The sequence below is a fragment of the Somniosus microcephalus genome, chromosome 5 (genome assembly GCF_052327205.1).
Source record: "Somniosus microcephalus isolate GS21.2 chromosome 5, FLI_Smic_1.0, whole genome shotgun sequence".
NCBI classification, from domain to species: Eukaryota; Metazoa; Chordata; class Chondrichthyes; order Squaliformes; family Somniosidae; genus Somniosus; species Somniosus microcephalus.
The window spans coordinates 94,350,244-94,371,415 of NC_140991.1; the positions used below are offsets into that span (position 1 = coordinate 94,350,244).

The window sequence follows — 21,172 nt, forward strand, 5'->3', positions numbered from 1 at the left end:
TCCACCATCGACCTTAAGTCAGCGTACCACCAGCTCCCTATCAGACCAGAGGACCGCCCGTACACCGCCTTCGAGGCGAACGGACGCCTCTACCAATTCCTCAGAGTCCCCTTTGGGGTGACGAATGGGGTCTCGGTCTTCCAGAGGGAGATGGACCGCATGGTCGATGACCACCACTTGCAGGCAACCTTCCCCTACCTCGACAACGTCACCATCTGCGGTCACAACCAGCAGGATCACAACTCGAACCTCGAGAGGTTCCTGGAAACCGCACAAAAACTCAACCTCACCTACAACGAGGACAAGTGCATTTTCAACACCACGTGCCTCTGCATACTAGGCAGCGTGGTGGAGAATGGGGAAATCGGACCAGACCCCGACCGATTGCGCCCCCTACGGGAGCTGCCCCTGCCCAACACTCCCAAAGCCCTGAAAAGGTGCCTGGGGTTATTTTCCTATTATTCCCAATGGGTCCCCAACTACTCCGACAAAGCCCGCCCCCTCTTGAAAGCATCCTCTTTTCCGCTCTCTGCTGAGGCCCACGCCGCCTTCAAAAGCATTAAGCAGGATATTGAGCGGGCCACGCTACAGGCAGTGGACGAGAACACTCCATTTCAAGTGGAAAGTGATGCGTCTGACTTCGCCTTGGCGGCCACCCTCAACCAGGCGGGGCGGCCCGTAGCTTTCTTCTCGAGGACCCTCCAAGGGCCCGAGATCAGACACTCCTCCGTGGAAAAGGAGGCCCAAGCCATCGTGGAGGCAGTGCGCCACTGGCGCCACTACCTAGCCGGCAAACGCTTCACCCTACTTACCGACCAGCGGTCGGTAGCGTTTATGTTCAATAATAAACAGAGGGGGAAGATTAAAAATGATAAGATTCTTAGGTGGCGGATCGAGCTCTCCACCTTCGAGTATGACATCATTTACCAGCCAGGGGCCCTTAACGAATCCCCTGACGCCCTCTCACGAGGGATGTGTGCCAGCGCCACCGGGGATCGGCTACAGACCCTCCACAACGACCTCTGCCACCCAGGGGTCACGCGGCTGTTCCACTTCATAAAGTCCCGTAACTTACCCTACTCGATTGAGGAAGTTCGGTCTCTGACCAGGAACTGCCGCACTTGCGCTGAGTGCAAGCCTCGGTTCTACCGCCCAGATAGAGCCCACTTAATCAAAGCCTCACGGCCCTTTGAGCGGCTCAGCTTAGATTTCAAGGGCCCCCTCCCGTCCGTCAACCGCAATGTTTACTTCCTGAACATTGTGGACGAATACTCCCAGTTCCCATTTGCCTTCCCCTGCCCAGACATGACCAGCGCCACGGTCATTAAATGCCTCAACAGCCTGTTCTGCCTGTTCGGTATGCCGAGCTACATCCATACGGATAGGGGGGCGTCCTTCATGAGTGAAGAGCTACGCCAGTACATGCTGTCCAGGGGGATCGCCATGAGCCGTACCACCAGCTACAACCCCCGGGGTAACGGCTAAGTGGAGTGAGAGAACGGGACAGTATGGAAAGCAGTCACTCTAGCTCTAAGGACCAAGGGCCTCCCTATCTCCCGCTGGCAGGAAGTCCTCTCGGATGTGCTCCATTCGATATGGTCGCTATTGTGTACTGCCACTAATGCCACGCCTCATGAACGAATGTTTGTCTTTCCCCGGAAATCCACCTCAGGCGTATCCATGCCGTCATGGCTCTCCACCCCAGGTCCGGTATTCGTGCGAAGGCATGTGAGGGGCCACAAGACGGACCCTCTCGTGGAGCCAGTGTACCTACTCCACGCCAACCCCCAATACGCATATGTCCGGCACGCCGACGGAAGGGAGGACACCGTGTCCATAAAAGACGTCGCCCCAGCCGGTAACGACAACAGCCACGGCGATAGCAGCGACAACGATCGCAGCGACTCTTACCCACCCACTACTCTTTCATCACCCCCGGAAGAACATCGACCAACGGCACCCCCACCAACTACCCCTTCAACAACCCTGGCGGCACCCCCGGCAGAGACCCAGGAGGCTACCGGGGACACCCAGCCGACACCCGCGGCACCGCAACAGCCACGTCGGTCGCAGAGGACTATCAAACCCCCGAACAGACTAAATCTATAGAAGGGGTGAATGTGATGAAATATTCCATTCATCACTGCCTGTGACTGTGGTCGGTTTCAGCTTCATTTCCCTTCCCCCAGTTCCGTTTCCTCACCATTGTATTGTATATTGGAATGTGTTGTGTGTAGGGCTCCGCCCATACCTGGCCCCTATGTAAGCAAGCTCAGTCTGGCCTCATATCCAGTACTGCAGCCCTCCGGATGGAAGATACCTCTCTCCACTACGTGTTACCTTCTAAGTTAATAAAAGCCTTGTTTTGTTTCGCTAACATCGAGTCTCGGAATTATTGAGGCACATCACTGGAGAAGGTGCAAAAAAGATTTACTAGAATGATACTAGAACTGAGAGGTTATACCTTTCAGGAAAGATTGAACAGGCTGGGGCTCTTTTCTCCAGAAAAGAAAAGACTGAGGGGTGACCTGATAGAGGTCTTTAAGATTATGAAAGGGTTTGATAGAGTAGATGTGACCTGATAGAGGTCGTCAAGATTATGAAAGGGTATGATAGAGTAGTTGTGACCTGATAGAGGTCTTCAATATTATGAAAGGGTTTGATAGAGTAGATGTAGAGAAAATGTTTCCACTTGCAGGTAAGACTAGAACCAGGGGCCATAAATATAAGATAGTCACTAATAAATTTAATAGGGAATTCAGGGGAAACTTCTTTACCCAGAGACTGGTTAGAATGTGGAACTCGCTACCACAGGGAACAGTTGAGGCAAATAGCATAGATGCATTCAAGGGGAAGCTTGATAAGCACATGAGGGCGAAAGGAATATAAGGATATGTTGATGGGGTTAGATGAAGAGGGGTGGGAGGAGGTTCGTGTGGAGCATAAACACCGGCATGGACCTGTTGGGCCGACTGGCCTGTTTCTGTGCTGTAAATATTTTATAATACTTGGTAATATTTTGTAAAAGTAAAAAAAAAGCGCCAAAGTTTTAAATGAATTGGTATAAAAATTGGGCTCATTTTAAAACGGCTGCTGATTCACGATGAAACTGCTTTGTGCTACTGGGAAAGACCAGTTTCCCCCCAATAATCATACGGTTGTGTATACCCTGGAGTGGGGACAGTTTTGGTGGTGTAATATTTGCTCAATATAAAATATCAGGCACCACACCTCTTTTGGCTAATGTTGAGAATAGAAACAATCACAGGACGATTAGATACACTGCATGGAAATTCCACAACGATACTCCAAGGGGAGATGAGTGGTAAAGTCAAGCGTAGGTCCTTTGCAGTCAGAATCAGGGGAATTTATAATGGGGAACAAAGACATGGCCGACCAATTAAATACATACTTTGGTTCTGTCTTCACAAAGGAGGGTTAGGGTATGGTTCTGTCTTCACAAACTCCCAGAGATGTCGGGGAAAATAGGGTCTAATAAGAGGGAGGAACTGAATGAAATCAGTATTTGTAGGGAAATGGTGTTCGGGAAATTGTCGGGATTGAAGGCCGATAAATCCCCAGGGCCTGATAATCTACATCCTAAGGTACTTAAGGAAGTGGCCCTAGAAATAGTAGATGCATTGCTGGTCATCTTCCAAAATTCTATAGACTCTGGAACAGTTCCCATGGATTGGAGGGTAGCTAATGTAACCCCACTATTTAAAAAAGGTGGTAGAGAAAAAGCGGGGAATTATAGACCGGTAAGCCTGACATCGGTAGTGGGGAAAATGCTAGAGTCCATTATAAAAGATGTAATAGCAGAACACTTGGAAAACAGTGACAGGATCAGACAAAGTCAACATGGATTTACAAAAGGTAAATCATGCTTGACTAATCTACTGGAATTTTTTGAGGATGTAACTGGTAGAATAGATAAGGGAGAACCAGTGGATGTGGTGTATTTGGACTTTCAGAAGGCTTTCGATAAGGTCCCGCATAAGAGACTAGTGTGCAAAGTTGAAGCACATGGGATTGGGGGTAAGGTACTGACTTGGATAGAAAACTGGTTGGCAGACAGGAAGCAAAGAGTTGGAATAAACGGGTCTTTTTCTGAGTGGAAGGCAGTGACTAGTGGGGTACCGCAGGGATCGGTGCTAAGACATCAGTTATTCACAATATATATTAATGATCTAGACGAGGGAATTAGACGTAATATCTCCAAATTTGCAGACGACACAAAGCTGGGTGGGCGTGTGTGCTGTGAGGAGGATGCAGAGAAACTCCAGTATGATTTGGACAGGTTGGGTGATTGGGCAGATGCATGGCAGATGCAGTATAATGTGGATAAATGCGAGGTTATCCACTTTGGTGGCAAAAACAGGAAGGCAGGTTATTATCTGAACGTCAATAGATTGGGAAAAGGGGAAGTGCAATGAGGCTTGGGTGTCCTTGTGCACCAGTCGCTGAAGGTAAGCATGCAGGTGCAGCAGGCGGTTAAGAAGTCAAATGGTATGCTGGCCTTCATAGCGAGAGGATTCGAGTACAGGAGCAAGGATGTCTTGCTGCAGTTGTACAGGGCCTTGGTGAGACCACACCTTGAATATTATGTGCAGTTTTGGTCGCCTTATCTGAGGAAGGATGTTCTTGCCATGGAGGGAGTGCAGCGAAGATTCACCAGACTGATGCCTGGGATGGCAGGAATATCGTATGAAGAGAGATTGGGTCGATTAGTCTTATATTCGCTAGAGTTTAGAAGAATGAGAGGGGATCTCATTGAAATGTATAAAATTCTAACAGGACTAGACAGACTAGATGCAGGAAGGCTGTTCCCGATGACGGGGGAATCCAGAACCAGGGGTCACAGTCTAAGGATAAGGGGTAAGCCATTTAAGACTGAGATGAGGAGGAATTTCTTCACCCAGGGAGTGGTGAACCTGTGGAATTCTCTACCACAGAAGGCAGTAGAGGCCAATTCATTAAATATATTCAAGAAGGAGTTAGATATATTTCTTAAGGCTAAGGGGATCAAGGAATATGGGGAGAAAGCAGGGACAGGGTAATGAATTTGGATGATCAGCCATGAGCGCATTGAATGGCGGAGCAGGCTTGAGGGGCCGAATGGCCTACTCCTGCTCCTATCATCTATGTTTCTATGTTAACACTTGGAGAGAGGGTACCAACAGTGAAAAACAGCTATTTCCCTCTACTTCTGTCATTTGAATGCTGGAGGCAAGGGACACCTGCTAAACCCAGATGTCCCATGTTCTAAAGTCTGTGGAGGGGGTCCAGATATGCTTTCAAAACAGTGGGGCCTGTGCAATCACTCTTAGAGTTATGGCGTGCACTTGCCAAAAGGTAAGTTGAAAACTTTTAAATAAAAAAAGTGCCCTTTTCCGGTACGGACTCGATGGGCCGAATGGCCTCCTTCTGCGCCATTATGACTCTATGGGCAGGATTTTCATTGTGCCATGGAGTCGGGATTGGAGTTAACAGGCAGTTTTTAGCCTAATGCCTATTTTGAAGGTTGAAGTGTGGGATTCCCGACGGCTCCAAACCACGCCAAGTTAGAGGAGTCGGGCCGACGGGTTGAAGGACTTGGAGGGGTCGAGATGTCAGTGTTCAGGTGAGTGGCGTGTGCATGAGTGCAAAGGTAAGTGTGTTTGGTGTGTCTAAATTGATTAAAGAAGTGTAAATAACCTTTTCTTACCTTTACAGCCTTCCTTCCTTTAGGTCCCGGGAGTCCGTCATCTCACCGGCACAGAAAGCAGAATGGCTGCGTACTGTCAAAAGTGACAGCCTGCAGCTTTCTGTGCAGGATAAATTTCGAACTGAGTCTGTGGAGAAGGACTCAGGTTAGAAGTAAGGTTGTCAGTGTTTGACAGCTTTAAACAGCTGTGAAACGCTGATATTTCATCTGTCAAAATCTCTTGACGGATGAAATTTCAGTCTGTGACGTCACCTGTTGCTGGGTGGCCCTTAATTGGCCTGCTGAGCCCGCTGCGTGGGCTCAACAAGGTCAATCAAGTTAAGATCGCGTGGATTGGCCACATCTCAATGGAGGCGGGACTACAACCCTGAAAGTTGTAGTCCCGCCTCCAACCTGACTCCTCAATGAAAATCCAGCCCTATGACTCTATTTCACAACCAGCACTAACACCTCTGTGGTATGCTGTAGTAAAACTCCGCCTGCATTTCAACTCGACTCCCCCGGAGAGGCTCGGAGGTGTGCCTTCATTATTCAAATGACTTGAAGGTTGGAAGATTGGCAAGGGTCAGGGGTGTCTCTGTGCTGGGCAGAAGCCCTGCGCCATCAGAGATGCACTGCATTTCCATGGAAGCAGAAAATCCTGTAATCTGTAACTTTGGGCATCTGAATAACATCCAAATGGGGAGAGAGGGAGAAAACCTTGAGAGCTGCCCAGCAACAGAACCTGAAAAAAGGACCGAGGAAGCCAGCCTGACCAACCCTGCTGCATCTTGTTCAAATTGGAGGAGGATGCCAACAGCCAGGCCCAGTCATCATAAAATTGAACAATCTGCTACCTGTGATCTCCAGACACAGAGAAGGTTATTCCAGGCCTAGAACTAAGATACAGGCTAAAGAGATCTGCTGAGAGGTCCTACTTCCTCAGACATGTTTAAAGAGGATTCAGTGGAATTGAACCTCTACTCACCACCTGTGAGCTTCTCTGAAAATGTCTCTGGTGACCCCCCTCACCAACAGTGTTGTTATCATCTCTGAGTAAATCTTTTGGTGAATGGGAGGCAACTTGGGGACTTCTGGACTCTTCACCTGCGAAGAGCACACATGGAATAATGGGGAGATGTAAACATTGCTGCACTATCCTGGCAGTACATAGTCCAAGAATGTTTTTCTTACTTGCCTGGATGCTATGGTATTTACTGCAGACACACAGGGTTAGATTCGCCTCTGTCCGGTGAGGTAGCAGCGGAAAGGTGAGTCCCACTTCCCATTCAGCGGGTACTGGGCAGAGAAGGGACATGGGGAAGGAAATTAATGTCAGTGTGGGAGGCTGTGGTAGGCCTTGCTACCTGAATTTATCCCATTTTCAGTTGCTACCTCACACAATTTCTGCAGGATCGCGGGTGAAAATCCAGCACTATGCTCAGCACATAGTCTATAAACATATGTATACATCTGTAGACCCTGACTGCAGGGTGACCTACTCCTGGAAGGATGTCCTGACCAATAAACTTAACTGGATAGGCTTCCCAGGGCACTATGTCATTCTCTTGGAACCTTCCCCCTCCCATGTCACTTCTGGATCTGACATGTATACCAGCTTGGTCTAGAACAAGATGTTTCTTGTTCAGTTTTATCAAATGATGCTGATTAAGAAAGTAAAACAGATGTTTCTGTCTTATCTGTATGGGCGATGTAGTGATAACACTTTCGAAGCTCGGAACAGCACGTGATATTGATATGTTGCTGTCCCAAACTATACATACCCAGAGTCATTGGTTTACGGTGAATAAGGACATCAATTTTCATATCCTACATTACAACAGTGACTACACTTCAAAGATGGTACTTAATTGGCTGTGAAAGGTGCTATATAGATTCAGGTTCTTTCTATCTATCTATCTATCTATCTCACTATCTATCTATCTATCTCACTATCTATCTGTCTGTCTCTCTGTCTGTCTGTCTGTCTCTCTGTCTGTCTGTCTATCTCTCTGTCTATCTCTCTGTCTGTCTCTCTGTCTGTCTCTCTGTCTGTCTCTCTGTCTGTCTATCTATCTAGGAATTCTGCCAGTGCTTTACAGCAACAGAAGCTTGCATTTATGTAGCATATTTAATATAAAATGTCCCAAAGAGATTCACAGACAGATGTAAGGAGGACAGAGGCTAAGCCAATGGGCTGCTTCTTCCTTTACTGCCTGTGGACTGTCTCAGAAAAGCAATGCATTACTGGTTAATGCCTTGGAACGTTTTACTACATTAAAGGCGCTATATAAAGGCAAGTTGTTGTTGTTGTTACTAGGTGGTATTAACCAGGTAAAAGTCTTAGACCACCCTATTAGGGTAGCATACATGGTTAGACTTTGCCGTTAAGGAATTATTTTGATTTTTTTTTGGTGGATTTTCTAACTGCAGCTTGTTAATAGTTCTGCACTGCTGCTGGGATGGTGGAGTTCACTTTAGACTTTCAGCCACAAAGCACAGGTCACAATAGTGTTCCATTAGTGAGGTTCCTGTACCTGTGTTAGGCAGAGGAGGAAGAGAATGGTGAAGAACGGCTGCAGGGCAAGCAAGCAGCCAGGCTCTTGCTTCAGGAAGAGGTTACCTAGGAGAACCCAATACCAGCAGCCAGACACCTCTGGATGCAGCTCATAAGGGACACCTTCACCTAAATAAGATCTGTGCCAACTGCGAAATCAGTTCTGCCATCAAGGTCCTTTTTTGGCAACCACATTCACTGATTCATTTATGTGGTGTATGTAACCTGTTCCACCTTAAGAGAACTTAAGCCTGTTCCACCTTAAGAGATGTACTACTTTCTCTGGCTGCTGTATACGTAATACCGGTGGTGACCACCGGTATATAAGTACTGTGTAGTGATATTGTATTTAGTATAGTCCTGACCTCCAACTAGTAAAGACCTGTTGAACTTTATTCTTGTAGTCTGTGTCAGTAATTAATCTTACTACAACTGGAACACACAGACTTAACAGTGGCGACGAGTCCGATTCTTACCCTGCGGCAGTTTATATCCACAGCGGCTTCGTCCACAGAACGGGCGTCGAAGAGAGGCATCCACCCTCATCACCCTGCTGGAAGACACGTCGCGCGGCAGGCATCGAGAACCCGGAGTGCAGAAGACATCCTGAACTCGAAGCCTCCATCAGCGGCAGTCAGCTATCTTCTTTCTACCTCGGTGGCGGGTAAGCCGGTCAGCGACGCGAGCAGAAAGTCGGCCGCGTTGGCTGTACAGACGGGGGGAGGAAGATGGAGGAATAAGGGCGGTGAGATCGATCGCGACCGGAGATAAGGGCCGGGCCGTATTCGGGCCGAAAGGCACAGCGCGGGGACATCGATCGCGGCTGGTGATAAGGGCCGGGCCGCTTTCGGGCCAAAAAGGCGCAGCGTCTGGGGCGACTGAAGGCGCGAGAGCCACGGTGAAGGCGAACGCAGCCGGTGCTAATAACCGGGCTGCAAGAAGGGCTGCGAGGCGCGACATCGGGGAAGCGCGAATGCCCGAGGGAGCCGCGGTGAAGCGGAGACAGCGTCGGGGGAGTTACTAACCGCTGGGAAAGGGGAGCAGCAGCGGCACGCCAAACGCCATTGCAGCCAGTGGGTGAAGACCGCCAAGCGCGGGAAAACCGCCATTTTGTAGGTGGAGGACGAAGACAAAAGCGGGAAGCCGCCATCTTGGGATAAAATAAATTGCAACGATGCCTAAACATGGGAACATTGATACCTTTGATGGCGACATCGAAGATTGGGCCATGTATGTAGAACGCATACAAAATTATTGTAAAGCAAATAAAATCCCAGATGCAGAGAAAGCACTAACGTTATTGAACTTAATGGGTGCGAAGACATACGGGCAATTGAAACACCTTTTATCACCAGATGAACCGGCGGATAAGACGTTCGAGGAGATTGTTACTGTCCTGAAAAATCATCTAAACCCCACGCCGCTGATGCTAGCGGAACGATTTAAATTTTACAGCAGAAGGCAGCTGAAGGATGAAAGCAATGCTGAATATTTAATGGTATTGCGTAAGCTAGCAAAGTTCTGTCAGTTTGGAACGGGATTAACAGAAGCGCTAAGAGATAAATTTGTGTGTGGATTATTAAAAGAAGATACACAAAAGCGACTGCTCGAGGAGAATGAGCTGACGCTTGAGAAAGCGGTCACTATGGCAGCAGCACACGAAGCCGCAGCGAGAGGCACGGCAGTAATGCAGCTACGGTCACCGGAACACAGTACAAATAAATTGGGTTTGAGTACTGTAAAATTTTATCGTTGTGGAAAGACAACACACGATCAGAACCAGTGTTGGTTTAAAAACCAAGAATGCAGAACGTGTGGCAGGCTTGGCCACATAGCTAAAGTATGCCGGTCAGGAAAGAAGACCAGCAACAAAAAGTCACCGCAAGGAAAATACATAAAGGTGCACAAGGTGACAAAGACCAGTTCGAACGAACAGAAGTCAGATTCAGACGCTAGCAGTAATGAACTGGGTAGCTTAAGAGTACACAACGTTGGTAAGGATGCAGATCTCCAGACAATTTGGGTCACTCTTCAGATAGCAGGAGTCCAAGTAAAGATGGAATTGGACACTGGATCGGCATTGACGGTCATGAATAAGAAAGATTACAAAAGGTTATTCCAACATATTCCCCTACGGGATACGGAGATTATATTGAAAACATACACGGGGCAAAGAGTGTACCCCATCGGAAAGATAGAGGTAAAAGTGGTCCACAAGGGCGAAGAAAGCCAAGTAATGGACTTATATGTGCTACCTGAAGGAGGTCCACCACTACTGGGACGGGAGTGGATTAGGAAAATGAATATGGACTGGCACTCCTTAAAAGCACTAACGGTAGATTCCGGGGAAACAGATGTCAAACCTAAACGATTGTCCAAAATATTGGATGATGCTAAAGAGGTGTTCCAGCAAGGACTGGGAACACTGAAAGGAATTACGGCAAACATCAAGATTGATGAACATGCACAACCAAAATTTTTCAAATCCAGACCTGTACCCTATGCAATACGACCTACTGTAGAAGCGGAACTGGAAGCGCTAGAACGTTCAGGTGTACTGTCTAAGGTAGATTGGAGTGAGTGGGCTACGCCCATTGTTCCCGTTATGAAACGTCCTTCGAGCAACAAGCCAGGAGAACCAGGGAAGGTTCGCATCTGTGGAGATTTCAAGATCACCGTTAATCCGGTGCTTCACACGGTGCAGTATCCGCTTCCGCGGATTGAGGATATTTTTGCTTCGTTGTCTGGCGGGAAACACTTCACCAAGATAGACCTGGCACAGGCGTACTTGCAGATGGAGGTTGATGAAGAGTCACGCCAGTACCTCACGATCAACACGCATAGAGGTTTGTACCGGTATAATAGGCTGGTTTTTGGAGTGGCATCGGCTTCGGCAATTTGGCAGAGGGCCATGGAGCAGGTATTACAGGGAATTCCAGGCACACAATGTTACCTGGATGATATTCTGATTACAGGTGATGGTGATGAAGAACACCTCGCAAACTTGGAACTGGTGCTCAACAGACTGAAAGAGTATGGACTTAGAGTTAATCGGCAGAAATGTGAGTTCTTCCAGAAGCGGATCTCGTACTGTGGTCATGTCATTGACCGGGAGGGGCTTCATAAGTCTCCTGACAAGATAGAGGCAGTTGTAAAGGCTCCCGCTCCGGATAATGTCTCTCAGTTGAGGTCATTTCTGGGATTGATTAACTATTACCATAAGTTTCTACCAAATCTATCCATGGTACTGCACCCGCTGAACGCTCTTTTACAGAAGGGGGTACCATGGGAATGGAGCGAAAACTGTAAGAAGGCATTTCGCAAAAGCAAAGAATTGATCACCTCAGAGGAAGTGTTGGCTCACTTCAACCCGACACTGCCTATTCGGTTGGCTTGTGATGCTTCTCCATATGGTATTGGGGCAGTACTCTCACACAAGTTGCCAAATGGCACGGAAAGGCCAGTCGCGTTTGCATCCAGATCATTGACCTCCGCTGAGCGCAACTATGCGCAGATCGATAGGGAGGCTCTCAGCCTTGTATGGGGAGTGAAGAAGTTTAATCATTACCTGCAGGGCCAAAAATTCACACTTCTGACAGACCATCAGCCGTTGGTATCCATTTTTAACCCTAAGAAGGGTGTTTCGGTGATGACAGCACAGCGACTCCAGAGATGGTCCCTTTTCCTAGGGGCACATCAATATCAAATAGAATTCAAAGGTACAAAGCAGCATGGCAATGCTGATGGGCTGTCGCGCCTGCCACTACCTGAAGCAGAAGAGACGACGAAAGTTGACCCTGTTGAGTTATTTCATTCGACCATCATCGAGTGTTTACCAGTCACCAATGCAAGTATTGAAAGAGAAACCAGGAACGACCCGACACTGTCCCGAGTTTACGAGGTGACAGTGAAGGGATGGCCAACACATGGTGATCCTCTGTTACCGGCATTCTTGGCAAGGCAAGACCAGCTGTCCGTCTGCCATGGTACTTTGATGTACGGGACAAGAGTGATTATTCCTCCCAAGTTACGGGAAAGAGTTCTAAAGGAACTGCATGAAGGTCATCTGGGGGGAGTTAAGATGAAAAGTCTTGCTAGGGCTTATGTATGGTGGCCGGGCATTGACCAACAGATAGAGGAGTTGACAAAAAGCTGCGTGGGGTGCCAAAAAGTGCAAAATGCACCTCCGATCGCACCGCTACACCCATGGGAATGGCCTTCAGCCCCATGGCAACGCGTACATATTGACTTTGCTGGTCCATTCATGGACTCCATGTTCCTAATTGCGGTGGACGCACATTCCAAATGGCCAGAAGTGATCAAGATGAATACCACTACTTCAGAAAAGACAATTGCGGTGTTAAGAACAATATTCGCAAGGAACGGATTGCCAGAACAGATATGTTCGGACAACGGACCACAGTTCGTGTCGGAAGAATTCCAAAAATTCTTAAAGAAGAATGGGGTGAAACATTATACCTCTGCCCCATATCATCCGGCGACAAACGGGTTGGCTGAGCGATTTGTCCAAACATTCAAAAAGGCAATAAAGGCCATGAACGATGATCAGATTCCGTTACAACACAAGGTGGACAATTTCCTAATGGCATATCGAAACGCCGCTCATGCAGTGACTAACCAAAGTCCTGCCATGATGTTTTATAACAGGAGGTTGCGGTCCAGGTTGGACTTGTTAAAACCAAATGTGCGGAGGGAAGTGGAAAACAAACAGTTCCGGCATATTAATAACAAGTCCACTCGAAGTTTCGACGTAGGACAACCAGTGTTGGCAAGGGGCTATGGAAATGAAAAATGGCAGTCCGGAACAATTCGGGCCAAACAAGGGCCTCTGATGTACACAGTAGATATTGGTAACAATGTGATAAGGCGTCATGCGGATCAACTGGTAGAATCAAGAGCAAGGGTCGAACCCATGGTTGCGACAGAGACAACTGTGGAAGACGTTAATGAACCTGAAGCATCTACCTCGGCAGGGACTGTACCTGGTGATGACGTCCAATACATAGGAAACCAACAAGAAGAGTCACCTCAGCAACAAGAATCAGAGACCATTGAAAGGCGTTATCCAAACCGAATCAGAAGGCCTCCTGAGAGACTGAACCTTTGAACTGTTTATACCTGAAGTTATATATGTATATATGTTATGATGTTATGTTAAATGGGGATATGACTGTTCAGCTAAAAAGGAAGGATTGTGGTGTATGTAACCTGTTCCACCTTAAGAGAACTTAAGCCTGTTCCACCTTAAGAGATGTACTACTTTCTCTGGCTGCTGTATACGTAATACCGGTGGTGACCACCGGTATATAAGTACTGTGTAGTGATATTGTATTTAGTATAGTCCTGACCTCCAACTAGTAAAGACCTGTTGAACTTTATTCTTGTAGTCTGTGTCAGTGATTAATCTTACTACAACTGGAACACATAGATTTAACAATTTACATGAAGTCTTTCCCTATCCTTCTCAGTAGATTGATGAAGAAAATGGTTCTGCTGAACGTAGGTAGTGCAGACTAATTTGTCTTGGGAGCCCTCTCCTTCCTATTGCCAATTCTAGCTTCCAGCAGCAGGGCAGGATAATTACTCACCCTGTCACAGGTATGTACCCTTTGCAATGAAGGTTGGGCAGCAGAAAAGGAGGCCTAAATACTGGTCACCCAAAAAAGAACCATAGCTATGTAAAATATCTGCAACTACTTGATTGGGTTCAATTTGTAAATAAGATAGGTGATAAAATATTAAAATTGTGAAAAATTTGAAGCCATTGAAATCTGCTGTAAAAACTAAGGCTGACAAATTAAATTAAAATGGTGAACCCCATGCTTCAGCCACTGAAATAAAACAAAATTAAAACTGACATCCTAATTTAATTTTAGTATATTAATACATGATTAAATCGTGCACGGTCCCTTGTTTGGAACTCGTGTTCTATTTTTTGCAGGGCTCAGGAGGTTATTCTCTATTAATTAAAATCGAGTTGTTTTTGTTCCACACAGAATAAATTCCAATAAAATTTTAAAAAATTCCAATGGTTCTGGAACACAATCTGCTTTCAGTGTAATGTAATTAATGTTAGATATGTTAATGGAAGACAGATATTGTAGCCTGTTCGGAAGAGGAGAATTGATTGATGTAATAATTTGGGATAAGTCAAATCCCATGATTATTAAATTATGCTCTTTTCTTCCCTGGATAACTAAATATCATAATGACTCGTTAATTCCGTTCTTCAACCTTTTGAGGATTGCAGCTGTATTTCTAAATCAAAATTCGTTATTCCAAGAATGAGCCTCAATAAACCTCAATTAGCGTACTGTGTGCAGTATTGGATTCCACACTATACGAAGGATACTGAGGCTTAAGGGTGGGTATAACACAAATTCATTAGAATGCTGCCTGATATGAGAGAGTGCAAATATTAAGAAAAATTAGACTTTTTCTCGTTAAAACACAGATAAAGGGGCAATAGAGATGTTTAAAACTATGAAAGGATGGGACAGGATAAATAGAGGCAGACTGCTTCCAATAGTTGAGGGGCCAAGAACAAGGGTCCATAGATACAAGTTTAAATGTAAGCGATTTAAAACTGACAAAAAGTGAAGCTTTTTCACACAGAGAGTTGTGAGGCTGTGGAAGTCACTTCCAGGGTTGGTGGTTGAGGCAGAAACTATGTCAACATTCAGGATTAAATTGGCTAGGTGCAGAAGAAAAGGGGATAAAGGAATATGGGAACAAGGTGGGCAAATGTGATTAAGACTATTTGTGGACTGCAAGGCCCCACAAGCAGGAGGTTGGCATCTAGCTGGCCTTACGCATGACACATTTCTCAACCCCACAGGATTTTCCTGGGCCTGACAGAGGATCAGTGGTTCAGGAGGCTTCCTGTCCTCAGTGTTGGTCCAAGAGCTCTGTGACCTGTTGAAGGAGGACCTGCAACCACATTCCAGTGTAGGCACATCACTGTCAGTGGCAGGCAATGTAACAATTGCCTTACATTTTTTTGCCACAGGGTCTTTCCAAGAGGTTATTGGGGCTATTAGCAACATCAATCAGTAGTACATCACTGCAATCAATAGGTGACAGATGCATTGTTCAAAAGAACCAACTATGCCACCTTCCATATTAGTGCTTCCGATATGATTTCCCTTTTCTCAACCGAGGATTCCCCTCTCCCGTGGTTGATAGGGCCCTCAACCGTGTCTGTTCCATTTCCCACACTTCTGCTCTCACCCCTTCCCCTCCCTTCCAGAACCATGTTAGGGTTCCTCGTGACCTCATCTTTCACCCCAACAGCCTTTACATTCAACGGATCATCCTCTGCCATTTCCGTCACCTCCAATGTGATTCCACCACAAAACACATCTTCCCCTCCCCTCCCCTTTCAGCATTCCGAAGGGACCACTCCCTCTGCAACACCCTGGACCACTTCTCAATCACCCTCAACATCCTCTCCCCTTCCCACGGCACCTTCCCGGGTAAGCGCAGGAGATGCAACACCTGCCCTTTTACCTCCTCTCCTCCCTTTCCACCGTCCAGAGCCCCAAACACTCCTTCCAGATAGAACAGCAATTTACTTGTACTTCTTGCAATTTACTATATTGTATTCGCTGCTAGCAATGCGGTCTCCTCTACATTAGGGAGACCAAACGCAGATTGGGTGACCACTTTGCGGAACACCTCCGTTCAGTCCATAAGCATGACCCAGAGCTTCCGGTCGCCTGTCACATTTAATTCTCTGCTCCACTCCCACTCTGACCTCTCCATCCTCGGCCTCTTACACTGTTCCAACGAAGCTCAATGTAAGCTCGAGGAACAGCACCTCATCATTCGATTAGGCACTTTACAGCCTTCTGGACTCAACACTGAGGTCAACAATTTAGAACATAAGAACATAAGAAGTAGGAGCAGGAGTAGGCCATACGGCCCCTCGGGCCTGCTCCGCCATTCAATAGGATCATGGCTGATTCGAACCTAGACTTATGTCCACTTCCCTGCCCGCTCCCCATAACCCTTAATTCCCTTATCAGCTAGGAAACTGTCTATTTCCTTTTTAAATTTATTTAATGTCGCAGCTTCCACAGCTCTCTGAGTTAGCAAATTCCATAGATTTACTACCCTCTGAGTGAAGAAGTTTCTCCTCATCTCAGTTTTGAAACAGCAGCCCCTTATTCTAAGATTATGCCCCCTAGTTCTAGTCTCACCCATCAGTGGAAACATCCTCCCCGCATCCACCCGATCAAGCCCCCTCACAATCTTATATGTTTCAATAAGATCGCCTCTCATTCTTCTGAATTCCAATGAGTAGAGGCCCAACCTACTCAACCTTTCCTCATAAGTCAATCCCCTCATCTCCGGAATTAACCGAGTGAACCTTCTCTGAACTGCCTCGAGAGCAAGTATATCTTTTCTTAAATATGGAAACCAAAACTGTACGCAGTATTCCAGGTGTGGCCTGACCAGTACCCTGTATAACTAAAGCAAGACTTCCCTGCTTTTATACTCCATCCCCCTTGCAATAAAAGCCAAGATTTCATTGGTCTTCCTGATCACCTGCTGCACCTGCATACTAACCCTTTGTGTTTCATGCACCAGGACCCCCAGATCCCTTTGTACTGTAGCACTTTGCAGTTTCTTTCCATTTAGATAATAACTTGCTCTTTGATTTTTTTCTGCCAAAGTGCATAACCTCACACTTTCCAACATTATATTCCATCTGCCAAATTTCTGCCCACTCACTTAGCCTGTCTATGTCCTTTTGCAGGTTTTTTATGTCCTCCTCACTCACTGCTTTCCCTCCCATCTTTGTATCGTCGGCAAACTTGGATATGTTGCACTTGGTCCCCTCCTCCAAACCGTTAATATAGATTGTAAAGATATGGGGTCCCAGCACTGACCCCTCCTCCAAATCGTTAATATAGATTGTAAAGATATGGGGTCCCAGCACTGACCCCTGTCCTGTTACTGCTTCCTTAATAATGGACTCCAACATTTTACCAACCACAGATGTTAGGCTAACTGGTCTATAGTTTCCAGCCTTTTGTCTACCTCCCTTTTTAAATAAGGGTGTTACATTAGCAGTTTTCCAATCTGCTGAGACCTTTCCTAAGTCCAGGGAGTTTTGGAAAATTACCACCAATGCATCCACAATCCCTACTGCTACTTCTCTCAAGACCCTAGGATGTAAGCCATCAGGTCCAGGGGATTTATCCGCCTTAAGTCCCATTATCTTACCGAGTACCATCTCCTTAGTGATTTTAACCGTGTTTAGCTCCTCCCCCCCATAGCCCCCTGTCTGTCCAGTGTTGGGATATTTTTAGTGTCCTCTACTGTAAAGACTGATACAAAATATTTGTTCAGCGTATTTGCCATCTCCATGTTACCTACTACTAATTTCCCAGTCTCGTCCTCTAAGGGACCAACATTCACTTTAGCCACCCTTTTTCTTTTTATATAACTGTAGAAACTCTTGCTATCTGTTTTTATATTTTTTGCTAGTTTACTTTCATAATCTATCTTCCCTTTCTTAATTAATCTTTTAATTATTCTTTGCTGGCTTTTAAATGCTTCCCAATCTTCTATCCTCCTACTAGATTTGGCTACTTTATATGCCCTTGTTTTCAGTCGGATACTATCCTTTATTACTTTACTTAGCCACGGATGGTTGTCTTTTCTTTTATGCCCCTTTTTCCTCAGTGGAATATATTTTTCTTCAAAGTTGTGAAATATCTCCTTGAACACCACTGCTCCTGTACCATCTTACACCTTAATCTATTTTCCCAGTCCACTTTAATCAACTCTGCTCTCATACCTTCATACTCTCCTTTATTTAAGCTTAGTACGCTGGTTTGAGATCCAACTCTCTCACCCTCCAACTGAATTTGGAATTCAACCATGTTATGGTCACTCATACCAAGGGGATCCTTTACTAGGACATTTTTTATTAGTCCTGTCTCATTACACAGGACCAGATCTAAGATTGCCTGCCCCCTGGTTGGTTCAGTAACATACTGCTCAAGGAACCCGTCCCTAATGCACTCTATGAACTCTTCCTCAAGGCTGCCCTGCCCAATTTGATTTGTCCAGTCAATATGAAAGTTAAAATCTCCCATGATTATAGCTGTTCCCTTATTATAAGCCCCAACTATTTCCTGATTTATACTCCAACCAATAGAGTTGCAACTGTTAGGAGGCCTATAGACTATGCCCACTAGTGACTTTTTCCCCTTATTATTCCTTATCTCCACCCAAACTGTTTCACTATCCTGATCCTTTGACCCAATATCATTTCTCACTATTGCAGTGATTCCATCCTTTATTAACATAGCCACCCCACCTCCCTTTCCTTCCTGTCTGTCCTTCCTAATAATCAAATACCCCTGGATGTTTAGTTCCCAGTCATGGTCACCTCACAGCCATGTTTCTGTAATGGCCACCAGATTATACCCATGTGTAGTTATTTGTACCGTCAACTCGTCTATTTTGTTACGAATGCTGCGTGCATTCAGATAAAGAATTTTAAAATATGTTTTGTGACAATTTATTCCTGCTTTTACCCCCTTTACTACTTTACCTTTATCTTTATATATTCTGTCCCTTCCTGACACGCTCTGGTTTTTAATTTCCCCACTGCTACTTTGCTCTATTGCCTTCTCCGCTGACATTTTTATTTTTCGCTCTCTTGAAACCTCCCCCCCACTAATTAGTTTAAAGCCCTCTCTACAGCCCTAGTTATTCAATTCATCAGGATTCTATTCCCAGCACTGGCCAAGTGAAGTCCGTCCCAACGGAACAGCTCTCTCCTGTCCCAGTACTGGTGCCAGTGTCCCAAGAAGCAAAACCCATTTCTCCCACACCAGTCTTTGAGCCACGCATTTAACTCTCTGATTTTATTTACCCTAGCCAAATTTGCTTGTGGCTCAGATAGTAATCCAGAGATTATTACTCTTGTGGTTCTGCTTTTTAATTTGGCCCCTTTTCTGACAATTTCAGACCATAACCTCCGCCCCTATTTTTCCAGATGGCAGCTGTTGATGATTCTGCCATTCCCATTTACACCTCTTCTAGACTTATCTTTTGTTTCTTTACTTGTCCCATTACCATCTCCTTTTGCATTGTACTATCATACCTATTGTTATTTAATCACTACTGCCTTCCACTCTATCACAGACCTTCCCTTTTGTTCTTTCCTCCCCTCCCCCTTTCCCTGTGCTTGCTTAAAACCTGTTACATCTCTATCTTTTTCCAGTTCTGACGAAAGGTCATCGACCTGAAACGTTAACTCTGTTTCTCTCTCCACAGATGCTGCCTGACCTGCTGAGTATTTCTAGCATTTTATGTTTTTATTTCAGATTTCCGGCATCCGCAGTATTTTGCTTTTGAATTAATGCATAAAGTTCATCCTGGACCTGGGAGCAACGTGTGTGAGCCCTGAGCTTCTTCAGATTGCCAGGATTCTCGCGAGTTCAGGGGATAGTTGATAGCACCCATATAACTCTTCAGACTCCTCCTGAAAGGAGCGCCCACTACATGAACTGCAAGGGCTTCTATTCCATCAATCCCCAGCTTATGTATGAGCACGTGCACCGCACCATGCAAGCGACGACCAAATTTCTGTTTGCAGTCATGATACATTCACTTTAAGACAATCAACAATGTCAGCAGTCTTTGCAAATTTTCAAATAGTGAAGGGTCTGCTCCTGGAGGATCAAGGATACCAATTGAGGCCTTGGCGCATGACCCTTTTGCAGTATCCCACTATTCCAGGCAAATACCAATATGATGGGACTCATGCCTCCACCAGGCCATCACTGAAATCACGAGTGACATTCTCAAGCAGCTCCTCTGGTGCTTGACCAGTCAGGGGACATCCTGCAGCACTCTCCTGGTCTCCTGGATCATTGTGGTATGCTGCTGTAGGAGTCTCTGCACTCCTAACAAAGAATCTATAACTTACTGGAAGTTAACAAACTGAATTTATTGTCTAAGAACTTTACAAAACAAGATACTACAGGAGAAGCTCAAAACAGGTCTTTTCTCTTTCAATCCACATGAGGACAGGCTGGCCCCGCCCTCTACCTCTGACATCATGATGCCATCACGTTTCCCGCCAAAGGGGACGTCACGTGACCCACGTGATGACGTCATCGCGTCAGATCGCGATGTTGTCGATCTAGCTCTGTTTAACCAGAGCCAACTTGAAAGGTAATAACATTGGTTACAGACAATTAATGCTAGAGGTAATAACGTTGGTTACAGACAATTATGTAAGTCACTGTAAGAGTCTCTTAGTGGTTTTGCCACATACGCCCCCCGCAGAATTGTCTTTAACGAAAAGAGTCAATCGCTGAGGAGGTCGGACAAGTCTGTTGGACCGACTCCGAAATTCTCGGAGGGGAAAACGCTGAGCAGGCGGCGAACTGGTAGGCAACACGGTGTTGTCAGGTGTGGAAGCGGCCGGCGGCCGGCCGCGGCGCGGAGGCTGCGCCAGCTCGACCGGTCGTTCGAGGTCCAGGTGCGCAGGCTTGAGGCGATCAACAGAGATGTGATCCGGTTTGCCCCCGACGTCAATCATGAAACTCTTGTCCCCTGCCTGCAAAACCTTGAAGGGTCCGGCATACGGCGGTGCGAGCGGGGTACGATGGCCGTCCTGGCGCACAAACACGAACTTGGCTTTCGACAACTCCCCCGGGATGTTGGATGAAAGCAAACCATGCCGTGAGGTCGGAACTGGGCGGAAACAGCGGGCCGCATCCCGGAGGGTCTCTTTTTGTGTGGCCGCGGACCATGGTCGCGTAGGTAATGGCAGGAATTCACCTGGGACTCGAAGCAGTTGCCCGTAAACCATCTCCGCCACCGCCGACTGGAGATCTTCCTTCGGCACCGTGCGGAGTCCTAACATCACCCACGGT

General features: G+C 46.5%; 1 protein-coding gene across 1 annotated transcript in view; it reads right to left on the minus strand.

Moving 5' to 3' along the window:
* Window positions 1–21,172, minus strand: part of LOC147117215 (voltage-gated delayed rectifier potassium channel KCNH8-like) — a 172,071-nt gene that overhangs the window by 14,000 nt on the left and 136,899 nt on the right. The window contains exons 6-7 of the mRNA XM_085989350.1: window positions 8,224–8,309; window positions 6,719–6,793 (exon numbers count right to left, since the gene is read on the minus strand). Of these exons, the coding sequence (XP_085845476.1) occupies window positions 6,719–6,793; window positions 8,224–8,309 (161 nt within the window). The remainder of the gene's footprint in view (window positions 1–6,718; window positions 6,794–8,223; window positions 8,310–21,172) is intronic.